Here is a 21,203-nt window from a genome sequence, read left to right on the forward strand (position 1 = left end):
CAAATTCCTTCACTATATTTGGAGTTAACTTTCATTATTTTGATGATCTGTCTTGCCATTTTTTTTAATCTCATCAAGTTTGTTGGAAGATTTTGTCATATAGAAACCCAGTAAAATACTTCATATATTGAAACTTACACAAAGTCAGGGTAGAGGAATTAAAGTAGGTGATTAACCTACCTGATTTTGGTTTAATCTATTGCACTCAATCGTGTCACATGACATATTGTATCATGATGTTTTTTGCCTTTGCAGAGCCAGGGTGGGTGTGGCCTGCGTGCGAGGCATCTGGCCCGCGGGCCGCCAGTTTGACACCCATGGTCTGTTGGGTGAACCTTAGCTAACAGGTGCTTTTCATTAGCCTGCAGTTAAAAATCCATGACTTAGTATAATGTGTGAGTCAGAAATACATGAGGACCAAAGGAATTGTTTCAGCAACAATGGTTCCTACAAATAATTAATAATAAATCCTACTGTAATCCCTGGGATTTATTTTAGAGTAGATTCATATAGAACTGCATGATAGATATCTACCCTATAATCACTATCATGTGAACATAGTCTGATGTTTAAAAATGTACTCTGATGTTTGAAACTGATGCTTCAAAATATACTCACCTATTTTTAAATTTTAACTTGTATTTACATACCTAGTGAATATATAGAAGAATTAATTGTTTAATTAGACCAAATCAGACTAACAGCCATAGAAAAACAGGCTAATAGATAGAAAGACATTTTCATTTTATTCATAAAGTCCAACAGCAGAGGGCACTCTGTCACTAACAAAATCCATTTTCTGAGCTTTTGTTAGTCCCTTTTTAAAATCCTTCCTTCATGTGAAGCCATGTTGAATGAGCAAATGTCTATAGACCAGGCTGTGAGATTTAAATGTCTCCTTCACAGGAAATCCACTGTGTAGCACTGCAGGGTTGTCCAAACATCGGCACAATGTCCACTTCTGTGCATATGTTTAACTTTGCTCATATCATTGACCAATGTCTGTTTTCTTTGAATAATAGATCACTTTAATCACATGCTTTTCTAATATTATGAAAGGAGCAAGTGATATTTTCTATGAAGGATGTCTGTGTGTGATTAATCATCATGCAGATTTGTTATGGCTTAAAACTAACCACTTTAGAACAAACTTTGTACAATATAATTGTCTTAAGATCTTAATATACAGCTTTTGGTACTGAACTAACTTTAGTTTCTAGTTGCTTCCTATTAAATAAGCCATATTTAAAAGTACTATTCTGCACACTGTACAAGTTAGATATTTCCTTGATTGTATTTTTAATCAGCTGCTGGAATTTGATTTTGCTTTTCTAATTGCTGAGCTAGCAATTACTTGCTTTTTAGGGATTGATTCCTGTTTCAAGTTACAATAAGAAATTTTGTCCTAAATTGATTAACAGGACTGGTTAATTTTAAGTCTTTCTTTAAATAAACCTGATTGATGCCTTGCCCAGGAATTTCTATTGGTTTAGCCAGAATACATTTTTGCTTATTAATTTATGTTGAGAAGTTCCATCATCTGTTTGCTATTAATTACAAAAAGAACCATGCATTGGACAATTCCAGATTTTCTTGTTTAATGTAGATATCTATTAATTTCCTCTAGCTGTCTGTGAGAAACAAGTCAGTTTTTTTAAAAGAAGAAGCTGACACAAGCAGATACACATACACAAATACACACACACACACACACACAAACACACACACATTCTAAATCAGCTAAATTTCTATGTAGTTGATGTTAGTTTCCAAGTACCATTTTGGAATCAAGATGTATATTCTAAGCTGCAATTCTGTGCACCTTTACTTGGGAAAAGGCCCCATTAAACTCAGAGTGATAAGTAAATGTGATAAGAGGGTAAAGAAGATTACCTTGATTGAAATATGCAAGAGCCATTACCTAGGCAAAAGTGGCTGAAACATATTTTAAATCCAGAGAAATAAGATAACATTCAGCAATAACTCATGCTGATGGAGTTACAGCACAATCAGATTTGCAAGTGTCTGCTATTATAACCAATCTCAAAAAAAAAGTTTTAGATTTCTTGTTGAATTGAGTTCTTGGCCTGGTTCCGCTTACGGGGCTGACACAAACTGCATGCAGATGAGCAGTTAAGGCTATTTGTTTCCATTTATTTCACTTTTATTCTCTCTATTTTTCTTTAAATCTTTTGCTGAGTGTGGGGACTGCGCTTCCATTTTCTCTTGTGCTACGCTAATTCATTAAAAACCTTATTTGAAGTAGAGAACATGCTGTGTCAGCCTTGTAAATAATTTCTTAATGAGCTTGCTAGCATATAATTTTCTGTTATGGTTCTCCTGATGGATTCGTGCCACAAAGGGGAAAAAAAGAAACAGAGACCCAGGAGGTGTCACAGATACTTTCTGTGGGAGCAAGGTGCTGACACAAGCACAACTATAGATAATACAACAGTTCATCTTGATCAGGGGTAGGCAACCTTGGCTCTTTTATGACTCATGGACTTCAACTCCCAGAATTCCTGAGCCAGCTGTGCTGAGGAGAAATGATACTGAGCCATGCTGGCTCAGGAATTCTGGGAGTTGAAGTCCACGAGTCATAAAAGAGCCAAGATACTCCTGATCTTGATGAAAAGAATAAACTCTTCTCCCTCCCAAGCCCGAAAGGAAGAAGGCTCTTGACAGGATTATGAGGCTTTGTAAGACTATGGGTTCTTCTAAAGGTTCATTTACTACCAAGAACTGCATCAACCTGCTTTATGGTTTTGTATATGTAGGGACTGGGAGACAGTTTTGTGTAGTGGTTAAAGGTATCAGGCTAGAAACTGAGAGGCCGTAGCTTTTAGGCAAACCTAGAGAAGCCAGCTGGGTTGGGCCAGTCACTCTATCTCAGCCAGAAATCAATGGCAAGCCACTTCCAAAAATGCTGTCAAGAACAGTGTATGGACTTGTCCAAGTAATCACCAGGAATCAACGCTGATTCAAGGATGTGGAGATTAGATAGATAGATAGATAGATAGATAGATAGATAGATAGATAGATAGATAGATAGATGATGGATGGATGGATGGATGGATGGACGGACGGACGGACGGACGGACGGACGGACAGACAGACAGACAGACAGACAGACAATACATTCATAATGCTATATACAACAAACACCTTGATTCTGTGGTTTGGTCCCCCTGCCTTGACATGAACCTGGGTTTCTGGATTTTCTGAACTTTCCTGCCTCTGTTGTGGAGATCTGTTCATGTAGTCTGTTTTAGCTGGTAAACTGTATTTATTTTTCTTTCCTGGCTTCTCTGACTTTGAAAAGGCCTTCTTCCTATTCTTATTACCTCTTAGTTGAACATCTCCTTGAAAGTGTTTTATTGCTGACTTCAAGCCATAAAAGAGGGACAGGCTGAAGCCATAAAACACCTCAACTAGCTAGAAGGAGGTTTTCAAATAACAGAATAAACTTTTATCAGATGTAATTGGCTCAGTTAGCTGTTGTTATATAGATGCTTCATGTCTGTGCAGCACAGTCCGCGGCCTTTAACGTGGCTCACCCAAATGATGGCCTTGAAACCTAAGGTCACTCCTAGTTGCTACCTTTTATTTTTAGCAAAATGCACATTGCACATATATCTGAAAGATTTTTCTAGATGACCAAATTAAAATGGAATTTCCATCATCTTGTTGCCCCCTAAATGGGCCATTTTCCTACCCACTTTGCCAGATAAGGAACCTTGAATGAGTTTGTGGGCTTCAGTGCTCAATTGCACTTGATTTACAGAAGTCTTTGAAGGTCCTGCCAGTAAAAATAAAACAACTCCCTTCCCCAATATCTAGTGGGTTCAAATGGTGAATACCTATATTGCAGAATGAATGGGCAGGGATAAAACGTCCTCTCATTCTCATCTTGCAAAATTTATTTTATATGAGTCTGTATATTGATGGGTAGGTGGAGGGATAAAAAAGGACACCCTGTCAAATAACGAGGAATGGGATTTTTGAGGGCCATCATTACTTAAAGAACTAGCCCACTCTGGATTTACTTGAATGAGAAGAACTGAAGCAATTTCAACGGCCAGCTTTGTCCAATGGGAAAGAGATGAGCAGCATAGGAACATCCTCCACTTAGAACAATTAATCAGTGGAACAACTTGCCTCTAGAAGTTGTTGGTGCTCAAACACTGGGAGATTTTAAGAAGAAATTAGTCAACCATTTGTCTGAAATGGTATAGGGCAGACATGTCAAACACAAGGCCCAGGGGCCAGATCCGGCCCGCGAAGTGGTTTCATGTGGCCCGCGAAGCCATCCTGGAAACAGTGAAGGAACGGCCCCCACTGCCTTGGCCCTGGCCCAGAGACCCTCCTTCTGCCAGAGACCCTCAGATCTGTCCCACTCCTGCCCAGGCCCCCATAGGCACCCTTGATGCGAACAATGTAGAGCTGGCCATGCCCACCCAGTAGGCCATACGCACTCTAGCCACACCCACCCAGTAGGCCACGCCCACCCCAGGTCACACCCACCCGGCCCCCTGAGGGCAACTGCACTGCTGATGCGGCCCTCAATGAAATTGAATTTGACACCCCTGGTATAGGGATTCCTGCCTGAGCAGAGGGCTGGACTAGAAGACCTCCAAGGTCCCTTCCAACTCTGTTATTCTGTTATACTGTGGCAAGGTTTTCTAGTTCAGGGTTAGGAAAATAATCTCAAACTTCTGGAATCCAGATTCTGGGGACCCCAAACTTTCATCCAAGAACACCCCACCCCCCATTTTAAACATGCCAGGTTCAGTTATTGCCCATATATATATATTTCAGTGTTATTTTTTTTATTTTGCAGTGATTTTGAATGTGTGTCTAATCATGCCAGTAAAATAAGATATTTCTTCCCAAATAAAGCACATGATAAACTGACTGAAGTATTTTAAATAGTAGTTAGATTATAAAAGGTTGAATGCTTTTGCTCATGGGGATCAAAAGGAAAGTAAGTTAAAATGATTATCCCTGAATCTTCAGGCAATAATAACTATTATTCTGTAAGCCATATTTCTTTCTGAACTATTTGTAAATATATTCAAATGTGCATCTGCTCGCATACTAACAAGTGGATGGGTCTATAAATAAATCCTGAATAGGTTAGATCACTGAGTATGCTTTTGGTGTTCATGATCACATTGCTCTGCAGTATAATGGAATTTCCATTAAAAAGTCTCAGAAGAAATTTTCTGTATGCTTTGCAAGCCTTTTTCCCATTACTTTGATGAAAATGGCTATACTAGCAGAATTACTGGATAGAGCAAAATTAATCTCCTAATATTATCAGCTACCGTTAAATATTTGGAAGGGCTTCTGTATAAACAAGAGTATTGATTAACCAGGACGCTGAGTTTGTCGATCAGAAGGTCGGCAGTTTGGCGGGTCGAATCCTGAGTGCTACGTAACAGAGTGAGCGCCTGTTACTCGTCCCAGCTTCTGCCAACCTAGCAGTTTGAAAGCATGTAAAAATGCAAGTAGAAAAATAGGGACCACTACGGTGGGAAGGTAACAGCGTTCCGTGCGCCTTTGGCGTCTAGTCATGCCGGACACATGACCACGGAGACGTCCTCGGACAAACGCTGGCTCTTCGGCTTTGAAACGGAGATGAGCACCGGCCCCTAGAGTCGGAAATGACTAGCATGCATGTGCGGGGGAACCTTTACCTTTACCTTTATAGCAACTTTAGATTACAGTATATTTGTCCACTAAATCCTCCGGTCTCATGGTTCAGAAAATCAGTCTGGTGCTAAAATTTTGCAAGGGGTCACCAGGAAGAGATATTTGACAATGGCACCTCACCAGCGATTCTAGGAATGATCTGGCTAAAACTCCATGACTCTTGACATTGTTTGGTCTGCCAGTCACGTATTTTTCAAGTCGTCTTGTTCTCAGAAACACTTCTGCCCCAAGAGGGAGATATTGGCTTCATGAACACGGGAGTCAAAATGATGGGGCTTGCTAAAAGAAATTTAAGTAGTTTCAGGATGTATTTGGAAACTTATAGCAAAAGTACAAGTTCAGATTAAGTGAAACCTGTAAGCCGCCCTGAGTCTTCGGAGAAGGGCGGGATATAAATGGAATTAAAATAAAATAAAAATAAAATAAAAACAGTAACTGTGAGAGGGACCTTGGAGTCCTAGTGGACAAGCATTTAAATATGAGCCAGCAATATGTGGCAGCAGCCAAAAAAGCTAATACAATCCTTGGTTGTATGAACAGGGACATAGAATCAAAATCACGTCAAGTATTAGTACTGTTTTACAAAGCCTTAGTAAAGCCACCCCTGGAATACTGCATCCAGTTTTGGTCACTGCATTACAAAAAAGTTGTTGAGGCTTTGGAAAAAGTTCAAAGAAAAGCAACTAAGATTAACTAAAGGCCTGGAGACTAAAACATGTGAAGAACGGTTGCAAGATTTGGGTATATGGCTAATAAAGAGGAAAAAAAAGATGTGGGGGGGGGGCATGATAACAGTATTCCAGTATTTGAGAGGCTGCCACAAAGAGGAGGGGGATCAACTTATTTTCCAAAGCACCAGAAGGCAGGACAAGAAACAATGGATAGAAACTAATCAAAGAGAGAAGCAACCTAAAATTAAGGAGAAACTTCCTAACAGTGAGGACAATTGACAAATGAACAGCTTTTGCCTTTAGAAGATGTAGGTGTTCTATCATTGGAGGTTTTAAAAAGAGACTGGACGGTCACCTGACTGAAACGGTATAGGCTCTCCTGCTTGAGCAGGGGGCTGGACTAGAAGACCTCCCAGGTCCCTTCCAGATATATTCTGATTGATTGAACTAAGAAACCAATATGCTTCCTAACCATGCTTATTACTGCCCCAGAATCCTGAACCCAGAGGGGAAAAATCCAGTAGGACAGTTTTTTTCCTTGTCTGAGCCTGAATTGATGGCATAAAGACATTTTATTTACAAGAATTGCTTTTGTATTCTTGTAGGGGGAAAAAGGACGGAGAGCCCTGTATTTGTAATAATTATTATACCACAATAACATCACAATTTGTAACCAATAGCTGCTGAATTTCATTCTGGGTTTCACTGCAGATATGCTAAGGATGGGCTATATTTAGCCCATGTGATGGATTTCTTCACCAACCTAGCTCATCCCTTGCTCAGGATTCCCCCTTCTTTGTCTATTTAATTCCACATTCCATTTGCTCGCAGACCACTTTGTCTCAGGTGAATTCCAAAACTTCATGACCTGTTCGTAGTAAATAGTAATCAGACATCAGGGGTGATGGTTGTTCTGTTGTCACCCACAGGCAGACATCCAGATGGAGCATGACAGTGTCATTCTGAAATAGTATCTGCATAATGTGTCATACTTGTAGGGCAATTGGATTAGATCAGACATGTCAAACACAAGGCCCAAGGGACTGCCCCATTGGTGATGAGGAACTGGCTCCCGCTCCCCCGGCCCATTCATCCCAGCTGGCCACACTCCCCCCCCCCGGCATGCACATAGGAGGCAGCGAGTGCGCAGGGCCCCAGTGGTGTCCAGCAGCAGCTGCAGTCTGCCAGCTCCACAGCCCATTGCAACCGCCGGGCCGACCCTCCAAGCAGCAGGTGCAGCAGCAGCACCAACAGCAGGAGGAAGCAGAGGCGCAGGGCAGTGGGAGGCACGTACTCTGGCCTGCCAGGCGTGCTTGCTCCATCCCACATTCTGTCTTTGCAGCCGCAGTGGCTGGGGCAGGGCAGATGGCCACGTGGCTTGCCCAGAGCATCTGGCGGGCCAAATCGTGTGCCTCCCACCCTGTGCCTCTGCCTCTGGCCCTCCAAGCAGCAGGAACTGAGAATTAGTTTCATTAGTTAGGATGTGGAATAGTGCATGGGGTGGGAATAATGGTTGATTTGTAAAAGAGAGGCAAAATTGTTTTAGAAGTAATCTATTTCCAAGTATGCATATCGGTAGTCCTCAACTTATTACAATTCGTATAGTGTCTGTTCAAAGTTACAGTGGCACTGGAAAAAATGACTGTTTTTCACACAACCATTGCAGCATCCCCGTGGTCACGTCACCACGTGACGGTTGCAGTGTCCCAGGATCATGTGATCACCTTTTGTAACTTTTTGACAAGCAAAGTCAATGGGAAAACCAGATTTACTTAACAATCAGGTTACTAACTTAACAAGTACAATGATTCACTTAATAACTGTGGCAAGAAAACTCATAAAATGGGGCAAAACTTACTTAAAACAAATGTCTCACTTAGCAACATAAATTTTGGGCTCAGTAATGGTCATAAGTCGAGGACTACCTGTAGTAGATTTGTATTCCGCTTTTTCTTAATAAGTAGAGAATGATGTCATTTTTCCACTAACCTATTAAGGCAACAATATTTTTTCAATGGAATATACAACTTTTAGTGTAAGGCCACACGGACTTTAGATGGTAGGCAAATGCCCTACTTTTCCATAGTAGTTAGGCAGGCAAGGCAGACAAAAGCTGGGATAGGGCAAGAACAAATATTAAATTCAATCTACCTGTAAATGTAAGATTACAAGAAAATGATTTAATCACTTTAAGATTAAACACTTATTTTTTTCTTTTTGCCACATTAAAAACTATAATTTTGGGATGGTTTGGAGGGCTGAATGGTTCCTTATAGAGTTCTAAATTTGTGCAGATCAGTTCCTTCTTTCCTCTTATATAGGTAAGATTGCTGTCATGAGGTAGTCTTATGATATTTCCTATTGCCATTGTAAAATATTTAAAACTTATTTCATTCATTTTCCTCCTTGGTACTTAATTCTCAATTGTAATTTTTCATTGAACTGTGTCATTTGAAAGCTCTCAATGATCTCCACTAGGAATTGTTTATATTTAATGAGATGGGGAATGTTTTTCTTGGAACCACCATAGCATGAGAGTTCAAGTTACAAAAATTACCATAGACTTATTCAGTGCTTAATATCATACCTGTTCTTCAAGGTATCGCCTATGAAAAAGTATGCGAATTTTACTTATTACAGTAGGGATGAAACTCCAGGTGGCAGGCCTGGAAAATTTAATTTAAAATAATTTACCCTTTTCAATTACTTAATTAATAATTTAAATGCTTCAAAGTATCCCTGAGTCAATAGTCGTGTTTTAATTTCCATCCATGTGTTACTTGTTAGTGTGCTAGTATAGAAGGCAGTTTAAATTACAAAGCATACCAGAATACCAGTTATTGTAGCACATTGTTTTCGCCTCCTAGTTAGGAGCGTTCCTGAGGATCATGACTAACCATTTTAAGAGATAGGGTAGATTTTTGGAGTTACATTCTTGTGAATGTTTTTTTTTGTCTGTTAATAGATAAATAACTAGGATTTTCCTCAATCCAGGCTAGGAAACCATGGCTTTGCACAAAGAATCCAGGACTTATATTCAGAGAAAACTAGTGAAAGGAGGAGCGTGAAATGTTCAATTTTTTTTAACAGTGGAGTAAAAAAATACACGGGACGTGGTGGCTCAGTGGGTTAGGATGCTGAGCTTGTTGATCAGAAGGTCGGCAGTTTGGCGGGTCGAATCCCGAGTGCTGCATAACAGAGTGAGCGCCTGTTACTTGTCCCAGCTCCTGCCAACCTAGCAGTTCAAAAGCACATAAAAATGCAAGTAGAAAAATAGGGACCACTACGGTGGGAAGGTAACAGCGTTCCGTGCGCCTTTGGCGCCTAGTCATGCCGGCCACATGACCACGGAGACTTCCTCGGACAAGCGCTGGCTCTTCGGCTTTGAAACGGAGATGAGCACCGGCCCCTAGAGTCGGAAACGACTAGCACGCATGTGTGGGGGAACCTTTACCTTTACTAAAAAAATACACATTATTATTAATACAGTAATAATTCAGTAAGAAAAAAATGCACATAGGTAATCCTCGACCTACAACAACAATTGTTTACTTAGCATGGCATTCGCTTTCAAGGACAAGCCAACCAGCGTTTGAGAGCCCACGTTTGCTCATGTCCCTCAGCAACTGGCATTTAGTACCTCTGATAATGGAGATAATATAGTCAACATGACTAGCAATCTCGGGTAGCTTGTTTGTTTTTAATAAAGATGCTTTGAGATTAAGTGTTTCTGAAGAATAACGCTAATGGTTTAGGACAAAAATACACTAGTGACTTCATTTTTTTCATTGAGGTAAGTTGTACTTTTAAATTCAAGTTGGAAATGTGTGGTTCTTAATTGTACTATATTTGAAATCCATTTTAAGCATGATTCTTATTCTTATGCGTGATATATAAAAGTGTTGCTGCATTCAGAATTAAGTTTATATAATCATATAGTTATAATTTAAAACTGTAGTGCACCATGTTGCCTTCCTTCCTTCCTTCCTTCCTTCCTTCCTTCCTTCCTTCCTTCCTTCCTTCCTTCCTTCCTTCCTTCCTTCCTTCCTTCCTTAATATATTGCGTGCAAAATATTAATAATGGAAAAGATTTGACATGCCTGTTTTTAGAGTAAGACCGGTATATATCCAGGAATTTCTAAGCCTTAGTATGTTTGAAAGTCATTGAAATGAGTAAATTTGTTTTGGATGGTTACATATTAAAATTAATTATACCAATAGCTTTGTTCAGATACTGAATTGTTCTGAATTCTTGCCCAGTATTGTTCAGAGATCTCAAAATAGAGAATTAGAATGTATTCATCTATCTGTACCTAATATGAGAATTAGTATTATACTACTTCTGAGTCATTCTTTTTTTAAAAAACTGAAATCAGGTTCATTCAGTTTGTGTAAACAAAATAATAAAGTGTAAAACCAATTCAGGATGAGACCATTCTGTCAAATAAATCAATCAAAGTTTCTTAGACAGAACTACTGCTAGATGTAACAAGGCAAACCGCTTATGACCTGACAATGGCCCATTCTCTTTATCTAATTGTAATTAAATAGTAATTATTTACATTCAATAGTAATTCTTCAATAGTAATATTCAACGGTAATTCTTAAAGGAAAACCTGTCAGATTTTGTTTGCAGAATAGAAAAATAATTAAGAAATAACAAGTCCTGTAATTCAAATTATTTTCAGCTATATTTTGTATGCATATAAGAGCTCGGGGATTTTTTTTAATGTTTATCATAAATATATTGAGTTTCTTCCAGTGGTGTCTGCCTCCCAAAGAAATTGATTGGCTTCCATATAAAACTTCCAGCATGCTTCCTGAAATTTGCTCTGGAACAATGGATGAATCACAGAAAGGAAAAGAAAAGAAAAAAAAGAGCAGTCAAAGCCTACAAAATGCTGCTTATCCAAATACAGGTAGTCCTCGACTTACAGTCACAACTGAGCCCTAAATTTCTAAGTGAGACATTTGCTAAGTGAATTTTTGTCCCATTTTACCAATTTTCTCGCCACAATTGTTAAGTGAATCGATGCAGTTGTTAAATTAGTAACACAGTTTGTTAAGTGAATCCGGCTTTCCCGTTGACTTTGCTTGTCAAGGCCTCAAAAGGGGGTGATGTGACCCAGCCGTCATAAATATGAGTCAGTTGCCAAGCATCCAAATTTTGATCACGTGACCATAGGGATGCCCCCACTGGTTGTAATTGTGAAAAACAGTCATAAGTCACTTTTTTTTCCAGTGGCATTGTAACTTTGGTCACTGAGCGAACTGTTTTAACTCGAGGACTGCCTGTACACAAGGAAAGGGTATGCACACCACTGGAAATTCTGCCTTCGTTACGTGTTTCTCTCAGTCATGAAGTATGGTTTCTGAATATGTTTTTTTTTCATATTTGGTCAATATTCCCAATACGTACAGTATATAGTAGCATTGATTGTTAATTACTTTGGTTTAAACAGTTGAGTGTTCCTGTTTCAGTTTGAACTAGCGGTGCATGCCAAGCCCTTAATGGGGTGGGATTTTATAAATGGATTTCAATTTTTAATCTGTATTAATTTATTATGGGCACTGTTTAATTACTTTTTAATAATTTTTAATTTTTGTATCTTGTTTTTATGTATTGCCCTGTTCACCGCCCTGAGTCCTTCGGGAGAAGGGCGGTATACAAATTAAATAAATAAATAAATAATAAATGATAATTGTTTTTCTCAGCTTCTGCTTTTGCATATATAACTCTTTATGATTTTGTTGCATTCACTAGGTTTTGCTGGTATGGGTAATCTCCTTAAAGTCCTTACCAGAGAAATTGAAAACTACCCACATTTTTTCCTGGATTTTGAAAGTAAGTTCAAAGCTTGGAACGTTGTTTTCCTTGACATAGGAATGTTTAAGCTTCATTTGCCTTGACAGATAAACATGTTCAAGCAGTACAATAGAGATAACAAGTGTTTTCAAATTTTGTTCCTGGTTACCTATTCTGTTCCTTTTCTATTTTTCAGAAACCAAATGGGAAATCTTTTAAAAGTTCTCACTTGTACAGACTTTGATCAAGGCCCCCTTTTTTTCCTAGACTTTGAAAGTGAGCAAAGTTTGGCCTGCATTATTTTTGGAGGGTTTTCTTTAAAAAAAACATTAAAAAGTCTAATAAATAGCATATACATTAATCTACCATGCAAGTACTGTAGCTCACGCCACTTGGAGTTCTCCTCTTTCATTCTGAAAAGTCATCGTTCAGTTCATCCAAAAGCCCAATAATAATTGCTTGTGATCATGAGCATTAGCTAAAAGAACTTGGCTCAGGGCTTCACTTTGTGACAGGTTCTGATTAGTTCAGCAGCCTGCGTTTTGAAAATGGTTCAAAACATGGACGAAGACCACAGCCTATATAGAAAGACGATTTAGTGCTTCTTGGTTCACAGATGAAATTTTTGACACTGTGTCGTATCTTTACCAAAAAAATAGAAAAGAGCCTCAAAATCACCACAGTCTATCGTAAACTGATCATTATAAGTGGCTTGTGCTATATTCAAAATAAACTTGCAAGTAAATGAATTTGTTTCTTGCACTATTGGTGTGTCTAAAAGCACATTACTAAACCTCTACGGTATATTATTTCAAAACCTGAATAGCATATGAAAGGAAACGGGCAAATTCAAAGGGTCTAATATAACTAAATGTAAGCAACCAAAATCCAGTCTAATGCTTCTCTATTTTGTCAATCTAACGTTGCCAATCGAGTGAATTTGCCTAGGCTGGAATAGAATATATGTATATTGAACTGATTAAAGCTAATTAAATTAACTGTCTATAAAATAAGATACTCATTTACAAAAATAGTGGATACCCATCTGCATGTAGGATTTTTCTCGCACACACATATAAATAAGTCTTGCTTATCCCAGTATACATGCATGTGCATATGCCTGCACACATATACACTCCTCTTTCCCCTTTCAGCAGAAACAGCAATGAAAAAAAGTAGGGGAAGATGGGATTCCAATTGCACTGGGGAGAAAAGAAAAGGTAGAAAGAGAGGTAAAGAGGTAACTGTATGTAGAAGCAAAAGAGAGCCCTATTAAGTATTATAAGTTACCTCTGCCAGGCAACAGCTTAACTTCAGGCAAATCTTCATGAATATCATGTTTTTGTTCCTTCTTTTTTTCCAGTAGCTCTTTCCCTTCTTATCAGTGAATATAAGACAATCATTTCCCCATTCACACATAAATAATAATGTATTTTTTTTAAAATTCCATTTATATCCCGCCCTTCTCCGAAGACTCAGGGCGGCTTACAAGCTTAGCAGTAGCCTTCATTCTATGTATATGCCTGCTTATTAGGGCTTTCACACACACCCCACAAGCGGCATTATTACAAAGTCAGCTTATTGCCCCCAACAATCTGGGTCCTCATTTTACCTACCTCGGAAGGATGGAAGGCTGAGTCAACCTTGAGCCTGGTGGGACTCAAACCTGCACTAATTGCAGGCAGCTGGTGTATTAATTATTTAAATGTACTAATTTATTAAACCTGTACAGACAGTCCTCGACTTACAAACATTAGTTTAGTGACTATTCAAAGTTAAAAATGGCACTGAAAAAAGATGACTTACAATTGGTCCTCACACTTATGACCAGGGCTTTTTTTCTCATAGAACACTCAGAACGGAGTTCCGGCACCTTTTTTGGATGGAACCTTGTAGGATAGGCAAGGCGGGTTGTATGACATGTGTGAGTTCCGGCACCTTTTTCTTATACAAAAAAAGCACTGTTTATGACCATCACAACACCACAACCGCCCATGGTCACATGATCAAAATTTGGGCAGTCAGCAACCAGCCTGTGTTTCTGATGATTTTGCAGCGTCCCAAGGGTCACGTGATAATTGCAAGTTAGAAATGGCAAGATTACCAGACTTGCAGTCTTCCCAAGCAAAGTCAATAAAGGGAAGCTGGATTCATTTAACAACCACATGGTTCACTTAAGAACTGCCATGATTCACTTAGCAACCGTGGCAAAAAAAGGTTGCAAAATCAGGCACGGCCCACTTAATAGCATATCTTGCATAGCAATGAAAAATTCTGATCCAAATTGTTGTCGTAAGTCAAGGATTACCTGTATGCTGCCTGACTGTCAGGAACTCTAAATTACATAGAGGGGGAGGAATCTTCCTTTCTGCTAAACTATAACAATTCTCGATGAAAAATTCTTAATGCCTAATTGATTACTATTAGGAGGGAATTCCATTGTTTGCATGGAAATCTGTTGAAGACCACATGTAGACAAAGGGCAGCCCATATGAGAATCTATTATCAATATAAATAAAATAAAATATACCAATTGAACAAATCCTTGACTATATTTCCTGTAGCTTTGTATCAAAGCAGGTGAAATAATATACTTTTACACGTTAATTTTTCACCACATCTTGCAGTGTACTACAGTTTGCCGTTTGCATGTAGCTTGAGTTTTCTCTTGAAAGTGATCAACTACTGAATTAAATCCTTTTTATTCACTCAGTTGCATTCTATCTCTGTGTGGTATTTAATACCTTATTTTTAAAACAATAAGACAAGTGTATGTTGCCTCTCAATACAAGGAGTTATATTTCATAATAAGAATTTGATTGGAAGTTCTGCTGAGTGGTATTTTATCACTTTCAGGCCTCATAGGAACTTCCTTTTCAATGTAATCAATAATTTATTTAGACTTGAATTTTCTCGAGTCCTGAAAATTATTTACATGAGTACTTGTGTGAAATGCAGAGATTCTGGTTTTTAAATTCATATTCAAAATTAATATCTGTGCTTCATTAAACTTTCAAATCTGATGCTTCATATATTTCTATTATCAGATAATGTTACAAAATTAAAGAAGCAAACCATACCGGAGTCACAGAATTGTACATGATAATGCAGTGATCTTTCAAAAGAAAAGAAAAGAAAGAAAAATTAAAAAGGAAAGCTAAAATTAACATTTTGTTTGGTGAAGAACATTGATATTATATTTTATATGGAGTCATCACAGAAAATCTATTTCTGTTCAACTAATACAGAGGTTATTTATATTCTCTTGTCATGGTTTCAAAAGAGATTACACTGATACATTTCCCTGAAGCATGACAATGCTTATATAATAGTATAACTCAGAAATGAGAAACTGATGACTGACAGATGATGTTGGATTTCTAATACCATCAGGGAAATTAGAAGCTATCTACCAACATATGACTGGCTTCACATTGTGTCTTCTATAAAACATTTCAAAACTGATATTATACGTAGCTTAAATGCCAGACATGAACTATTGTATGTTACTGTTTCCATTTGAAACTTAGCAAATTACAACACAGTGCATAGCCGGACCCTATGCAGTTAAAGATGCGGAGCTTGTCAGCTGGAGAGCTGACAGCCCGTGTTCAAGACCCAAGCGCTGTGCAATGGGGTGAGCTCTCGTTCCTTGCCCCAGCTCCTGCCCACCTAGCAGTTTGAAACCATGCAAATGCTTCCCCCTTTGGTGGGAAGGTAACAGCGTTCTGTGCCCCTTTGGTATACAGCATCTGGGCCACATGAGCACAGAAAATATTTTTGGAGTGCTGGTTCCCTCAGCCAAGAAATGGAGATGAGCACCATGCCCTAGAGACAGATGTGACCGAACAGGGAAAACTTACAGAGTCTTCACTATGAAATTAGGAAGAAAATGAACTGTACATATGTTTTATGACAGAAGTTGACATCCAAAATAGCATGAGTCAATATGCAAGAACATAATACAGTTTTCCAAATTGTATAATATTATACCATTGTAATATAGCAATAGCACTTAGACTTATATACTGTTTCATAGTCTTAGAATAGAATAGAATAGAATAGAATAGAATAGAATAGAATAGAATAGAATAGAATAGAATAGAATAGAATAGAATAGAATCAGAAACAGAAACAGAAACAGAAACAGAAACAGAAATAGAAAATGGAGAAGACCTTGGAGGTCTTCTAGTCCAACCCCCTGCTTGAGCAGGAGAACCTATACCATTTCAGAGAAGTGACTATCCAGTCTCTTCTTAAAAATCTCCAGTGATGGAGCGCCCATGATTTCTGATGGCAAGCTGTTTCACTGGTTAATTGTCCTCACTGTTAGGAAGTTTTAGTGCTTTACAGCCTTCTCTAAGCGGTTTACAGAGTCAGTCTATTGCCCCCAACAATCTGGGTCCTCATTTTACCGACCTCGGGAGGATGGAAGGCTGAGTCCACCTTGAGCCGGTGAGACTTGGACTGCCGAACTGCTGGCAGCTGGGAGTCTGCAGAAGTAGCCTGCAGTTCTGCATTCTAACCACTGCGCCACCTCGGCTCATATAATATTAAATTCATATTACTTATGAATTTGAAGTGATTGGTTATGAAAGTGCCTTCTCTACATCATAATTTCCCAGTCCATAGAAAACTGTATGAAAAATACTGAATATATAGCCATGATATTTCAGATATGAGGCATGTGAATTTTACTATGAAAAGGATTTGAACTTTGCATCTATGTATATTGAATTTATATTAAAGGCTTGTCAGGTTTTATGGATAAAAGAGGATTGCTAATAAATACAATTCTGGGTCTGCTTCCAAAAGTTGGGGATAGGGACCTTATTTTCTATAATGGCTGAGTCAAACTTTTCCAAAAACAATGGAAAGGTTTTATGCCCATTCTAGCCATTATCCACAGTCCCTCACTTGACTTGTCATATCGGAATGAGTAGAAGACGTTAAAAGTGATAAATGCAAAATCTTAGTTCAGTTTATATCCTCCATATTTATTTATTCATCTGCCTAAAGGAACTGTGGATGATGAAGTACAAGATTTGACTTTTTTTTCCTCATAGTTTTTTCCTTTGCATCTTGAGTGTATTTAACTGCAGCATTGTTAAAAGTAAAGATTTTTAGACATTGTTCTTACCTAATTAATAACTTGCACAGTTAACATAACTGCACATAACTTGCTGAACTTTTGCAGCAAGCATTCTCTCATAAGATGTGTACTATTAGATTTCACAACTGCACTTTAATTTTAATTTAATGCACATGATGCAGGAGGAAGTTGATTCTTTGAAAATGCTTCCTACAATTGTCAGAGTGGTCTCTTAAGACTTGTTAAATAAATACATGCTACTGGTGGATGAGGCAACACTGGGTGAACAGAAAACTAATTATTATGCTGAAGTCAACAGGCACATGCAGACAGCGTGGTCCCTTCCGTTAGAAGATGATTACATGAAGGATGGGAGGAGAGTTTTCTTTCCATATGATCTGTGCAGAATTTAGGATATTTTTTATAGTGGAACCAATCCCAAAGATTGGCTTTCCTGGGTCTGGATGAATTGATTCTGTGTTTATCTACACCTTCATCTGGTGATATCTTTAGTTTCTAAAAATAGTGGTCCACATATCCAGTTTTATATGGCCAGTGATGAACTAATCCTTCAGGGAATAGTTATGACTTCCGGAGGGACTTCTGGAGAAACTCAGTGTGCATTGTGGGGCCTTTATCTAGGCAAACCCACCTTCCATCCTATGATTTAGAACATTATATGGATACAGAAGGCTTCCCTCTGCTACGGTCACTCACCACAAGAAGGGTGGACAGTCACACTCCCTCTCTTTGCATCCAGGGATTAGAGCTGTTTTTCCCCCAGTTCTTCTGACTGAGATGACTTTAATATGGTCCCTTTCTTTCTCTCTTTCAGTTGGTTACCATCTCAATATCAATTAATCTGTGCTTTATATCAATTGTATTTTAGTAGTTCTCTGATCTAACACCATAATAAAGCTTTCATTCATTTAGTCTCACTATAGCAGGACAAACAACCCAACAAGTTTATTATAAAGATTGGTGCCTACAGAAATGTTTTTGGTTCAGATTGCACTGGGGTTAGCACCTGGATTCTTCATAAAGACTTATTCCCAGCACTGCTGTCATTCCTACAATATTTTCAGAAAAGAAAACGATATACAGCATATCACATATCAAGCAAATGCCTGGTTTAAATTAAATATTGAGGGAGACGAGGCTTCTAGGTATTGCCAATCTCCTGAAAATGCCACAGTTGTGGGTGGACTTTTGGAGCCCAAAAGAAATTGCTGGTTTTTAATTCTCTGGGGAAAAAAAGGTTATTGTACCAGATATTCTTAATAACTTTCTTCTAAATCTGATGTTATGGGGCAATAATTTTGCTACTGAATGCATTTTATGTTAAACAAGTAGAAATAAAAAGAGTAAATAATGGGCAAGACACAACATTATTTAGACTGGAAACCGGGATAATTTTTACTCACTGAGTATCTGTCACATTCCTGGAGATGCATATAAAGCTGCATTAAAAAATTAAAAGTTCATCTTCCCTACCTAGGCTGATTTTAGTCCAGGGGCGTCTTTGATGTTAATCAATTACAATTTTACAAATTGCAAATAGTTCTTCCTATTTTTTTTTATTATTACATTTATATCCCGCCCTTCTCCGAAGACTCAGGGCAGCTTACAAGCTTAGCAGTAGCCTTCATTCTATGTATATGCCTGCTTGTTAGGGCTTTCACACACACCCCAAGTGGCATTATTACAAAGTCAGCTTATTGCCCCCAACAATCTGGGTCCTCATTTTACCTACCTCGGAAGGATGGAAGGCTGAGTCAACCTTGAGCCTGGTGGGACGCGAACCTGCACTAATTGCAGGCAGCTGCATAAGTGACAAGAAGCCCTAATTATAATCCTGGTTATGATTTAATAAAAGGGATCTAAAAATGGGATAGTCACCAGAGGCAAATGAAAGTAGTAAACTATGGATCAGCTAAACAATGAATTTTAGTTGACAGTACTTATAGTTCATATGATTGTCCTGATTACAGGCATCCACTTTTTGCAATACTTGCTTTTTATGTTTTGTCTAGATGCTCAGCCAAGTGATGGAGAAAGGGAAATATGGAACCAAGTCAACGCTGTTTTACAGGACTCGGAAAGTATGCTTTCAGACCTGCAGTCTTACAAAGGAGCTGGACAAGAGATTAGAGATGTGCGTTCAATTATACTGTAGGAAAACAATATATTCTGAAGAAGGAAATTAAACACAAGTGTGTGATTTATGTAATTTTTTTTTGTATTGAAACAATGCAGCCAGGATTTCTTGGAATATAATATACAAAACTGAAAATTTAAAACTAAGAGCTACTGTATTCCCATTTTAAGAGACATTTGCAGGGATCTCCTTTTGGGAAATAAAAACAAAACTCTTATCACTGCAGCTAATTATTGTGTGAAATTATCAACATGATAATTTATTTTAAACTTAAGAGTGTTACACTTTGCTATTCTTAATTAAAAGTTCAATCTGTGGGTAGGTACAGATGTATAGATTTGCATCAGATAAGACTTTGTTCCTAAGGTTATTATTTGTTATTAACCTCGATAACAACGGGTATTCACCTAAGTAGTGAATATCGGCCAAAAGTTTTCTAGCATAATTGCCAGATCAGCAGCTGATCTGTGTTTCTTGGATGAGAATCGAAACATCTTCAAGCAAAATGAAGAAAGTCCAGTTGCTTTTTGAAAAAGCACCTTTGGGACAACCATGACCTGGATGACTGAGAATCTGCATAGATATGGAGGGGTGTGTGTAATAAATCAGACTCTTATTCCCTCGACTCTAAACAGGCATTGTTTAAATTTTTATTTTATTTATACAAAGAACTAGAGGGGAGAAAGAGAAAAGATATTTAAAAAGTAAGAAATCTGTCAGAATTGAGATCTTTCAGTAAAATATTGTACATCCTAATAAATCAGTGTACACATGTAGGTATGCATATATCCATGTTCTGTTGAAGGATACCCCCACCCCAACAAATTTCCTCTCCATCCAATTAATTCCTGAAATAGGGGCAAACTACTCTTGCCAAAAGTTGGAAGAGATTTCTTGTCAAAAGCTTCTGGGATTAAAAAAAAAGGGAGTGGGGGGACACACACAATTCTTTGAGAGAAAGACAAATACCATACTGTATTAGAATTAGCTTTCGTTCTGGCTGTTCATTCATTTATGTGCATGGGGAGGACAGGATGGGCATTGTGACATTAAATAAATGAAGTTTTTCAAGTTATTACTGTTTTCCAGGCAATACAAAACCCGAATGATATTCAGCTGCAGGAAAGAGCATGGAATTCAGTATGCCCTCTGGTTGTGAGGTTAAAGCGGTTCTATGAATTTTCTCTCAGACTAGGTGAGGTTCTGTCTTTTATGTTCTCAAGAACTGGCAAGCTCATGAACCTTTGTGAACATTATTGGACATTTTCCACTGTCCTGTTACATTTTTCCCCCCCTTAGATGCAGGCAGCTCCCAACACTGTGTGCACGAATTCTTAAAAGAATGTAGTTAGAGCAGCGTTAGATAACTTGGAGGCTGACAAAAGTTAAGCTTCTTCTTGTTTTTTTTAACTGCTGGAATTGCAAGGATAGAATGGCAATATCACACAAGGTGGTCTGAATTTTTCAAGTTTGAAATGTGGTTATTCTGCTCTTTTCATAGGGTTGACAATTCACTTGGTTTTGTTTGCTGTCAAAAATTTATTACTTGTCAGTTTGTTACCAGACTTTAGAAGCAGAACTTTTGAGGACCATGAAAGCTTTAAAAAGGATTTAAAAAAAAAGCTCATGAATTGCAGGCTGCCAATTATTCATACCTATTAAAAAGTCCAGAAAGATAAAACATGCAAAAGAGCCATGTTGATTTGCTGCAACAAAAACTTAAGAAGTACACTTGTGGTACTTGAAGACTAATGAATAGTA

At 38.2% G+C, this 21,203-nt stretch overlaps 1 protein-coding gene across 7 annotated transcripts in view; it reads left to right on the top strand.

Annotated features, from left to right (window-relative positions):
* The window catches only part of CYRIA (CYFIP related Rac1 interactor A), a gene marked incomplete at its 5' end in the record, with an annotated part of 92,185 nt that overhangs the window by 51,833 nt on the left and 19,149 nt on the right, over positions 1 to 21,203 (top strand). For 3 of the 7 annotated variants that reach the window (XM_083349504.1, XM_083349505.1, XM_083349506.1), the window contains 3 exons: positions 12,151 to 12,231; positions 19,318 to 19,439; positions 20,532 to 20,637. In XM_083349504.1, the coding sequence (XP_083205630.1) occupies positions 12,162 to 12,231; positions 19,318 to 19,439; positions 20,532 to 20,637 (298 nt within the window). Of the gene's footprint in view, positions 1 to 12,148; positions 12,232 to 12,395; positions 12,469 to 19,317; positions 19,498 to 20,531; positions 20,638 to 21,203 lie in introns of those variants that run through there. The other 4 variants (XM_083349507.1, XM_083349509.1, XM_083349503.1 and 1 more) reach the window with 3 other exon arrangements.

The sequence above is a fragment of the Vipera ursinii genome (genome assembly GCF_947247035.1).
Source record: "Vipera ursinii genome assembly, chromosome: 1".
In the NCBI taxonomy this organism is placed as follows: domain Eukaryota; kingdom Metazoa; phylum Chordata; class Lepidosauria; order Squamata; family Viperidae; genus Vipera; species Vipera ursinii.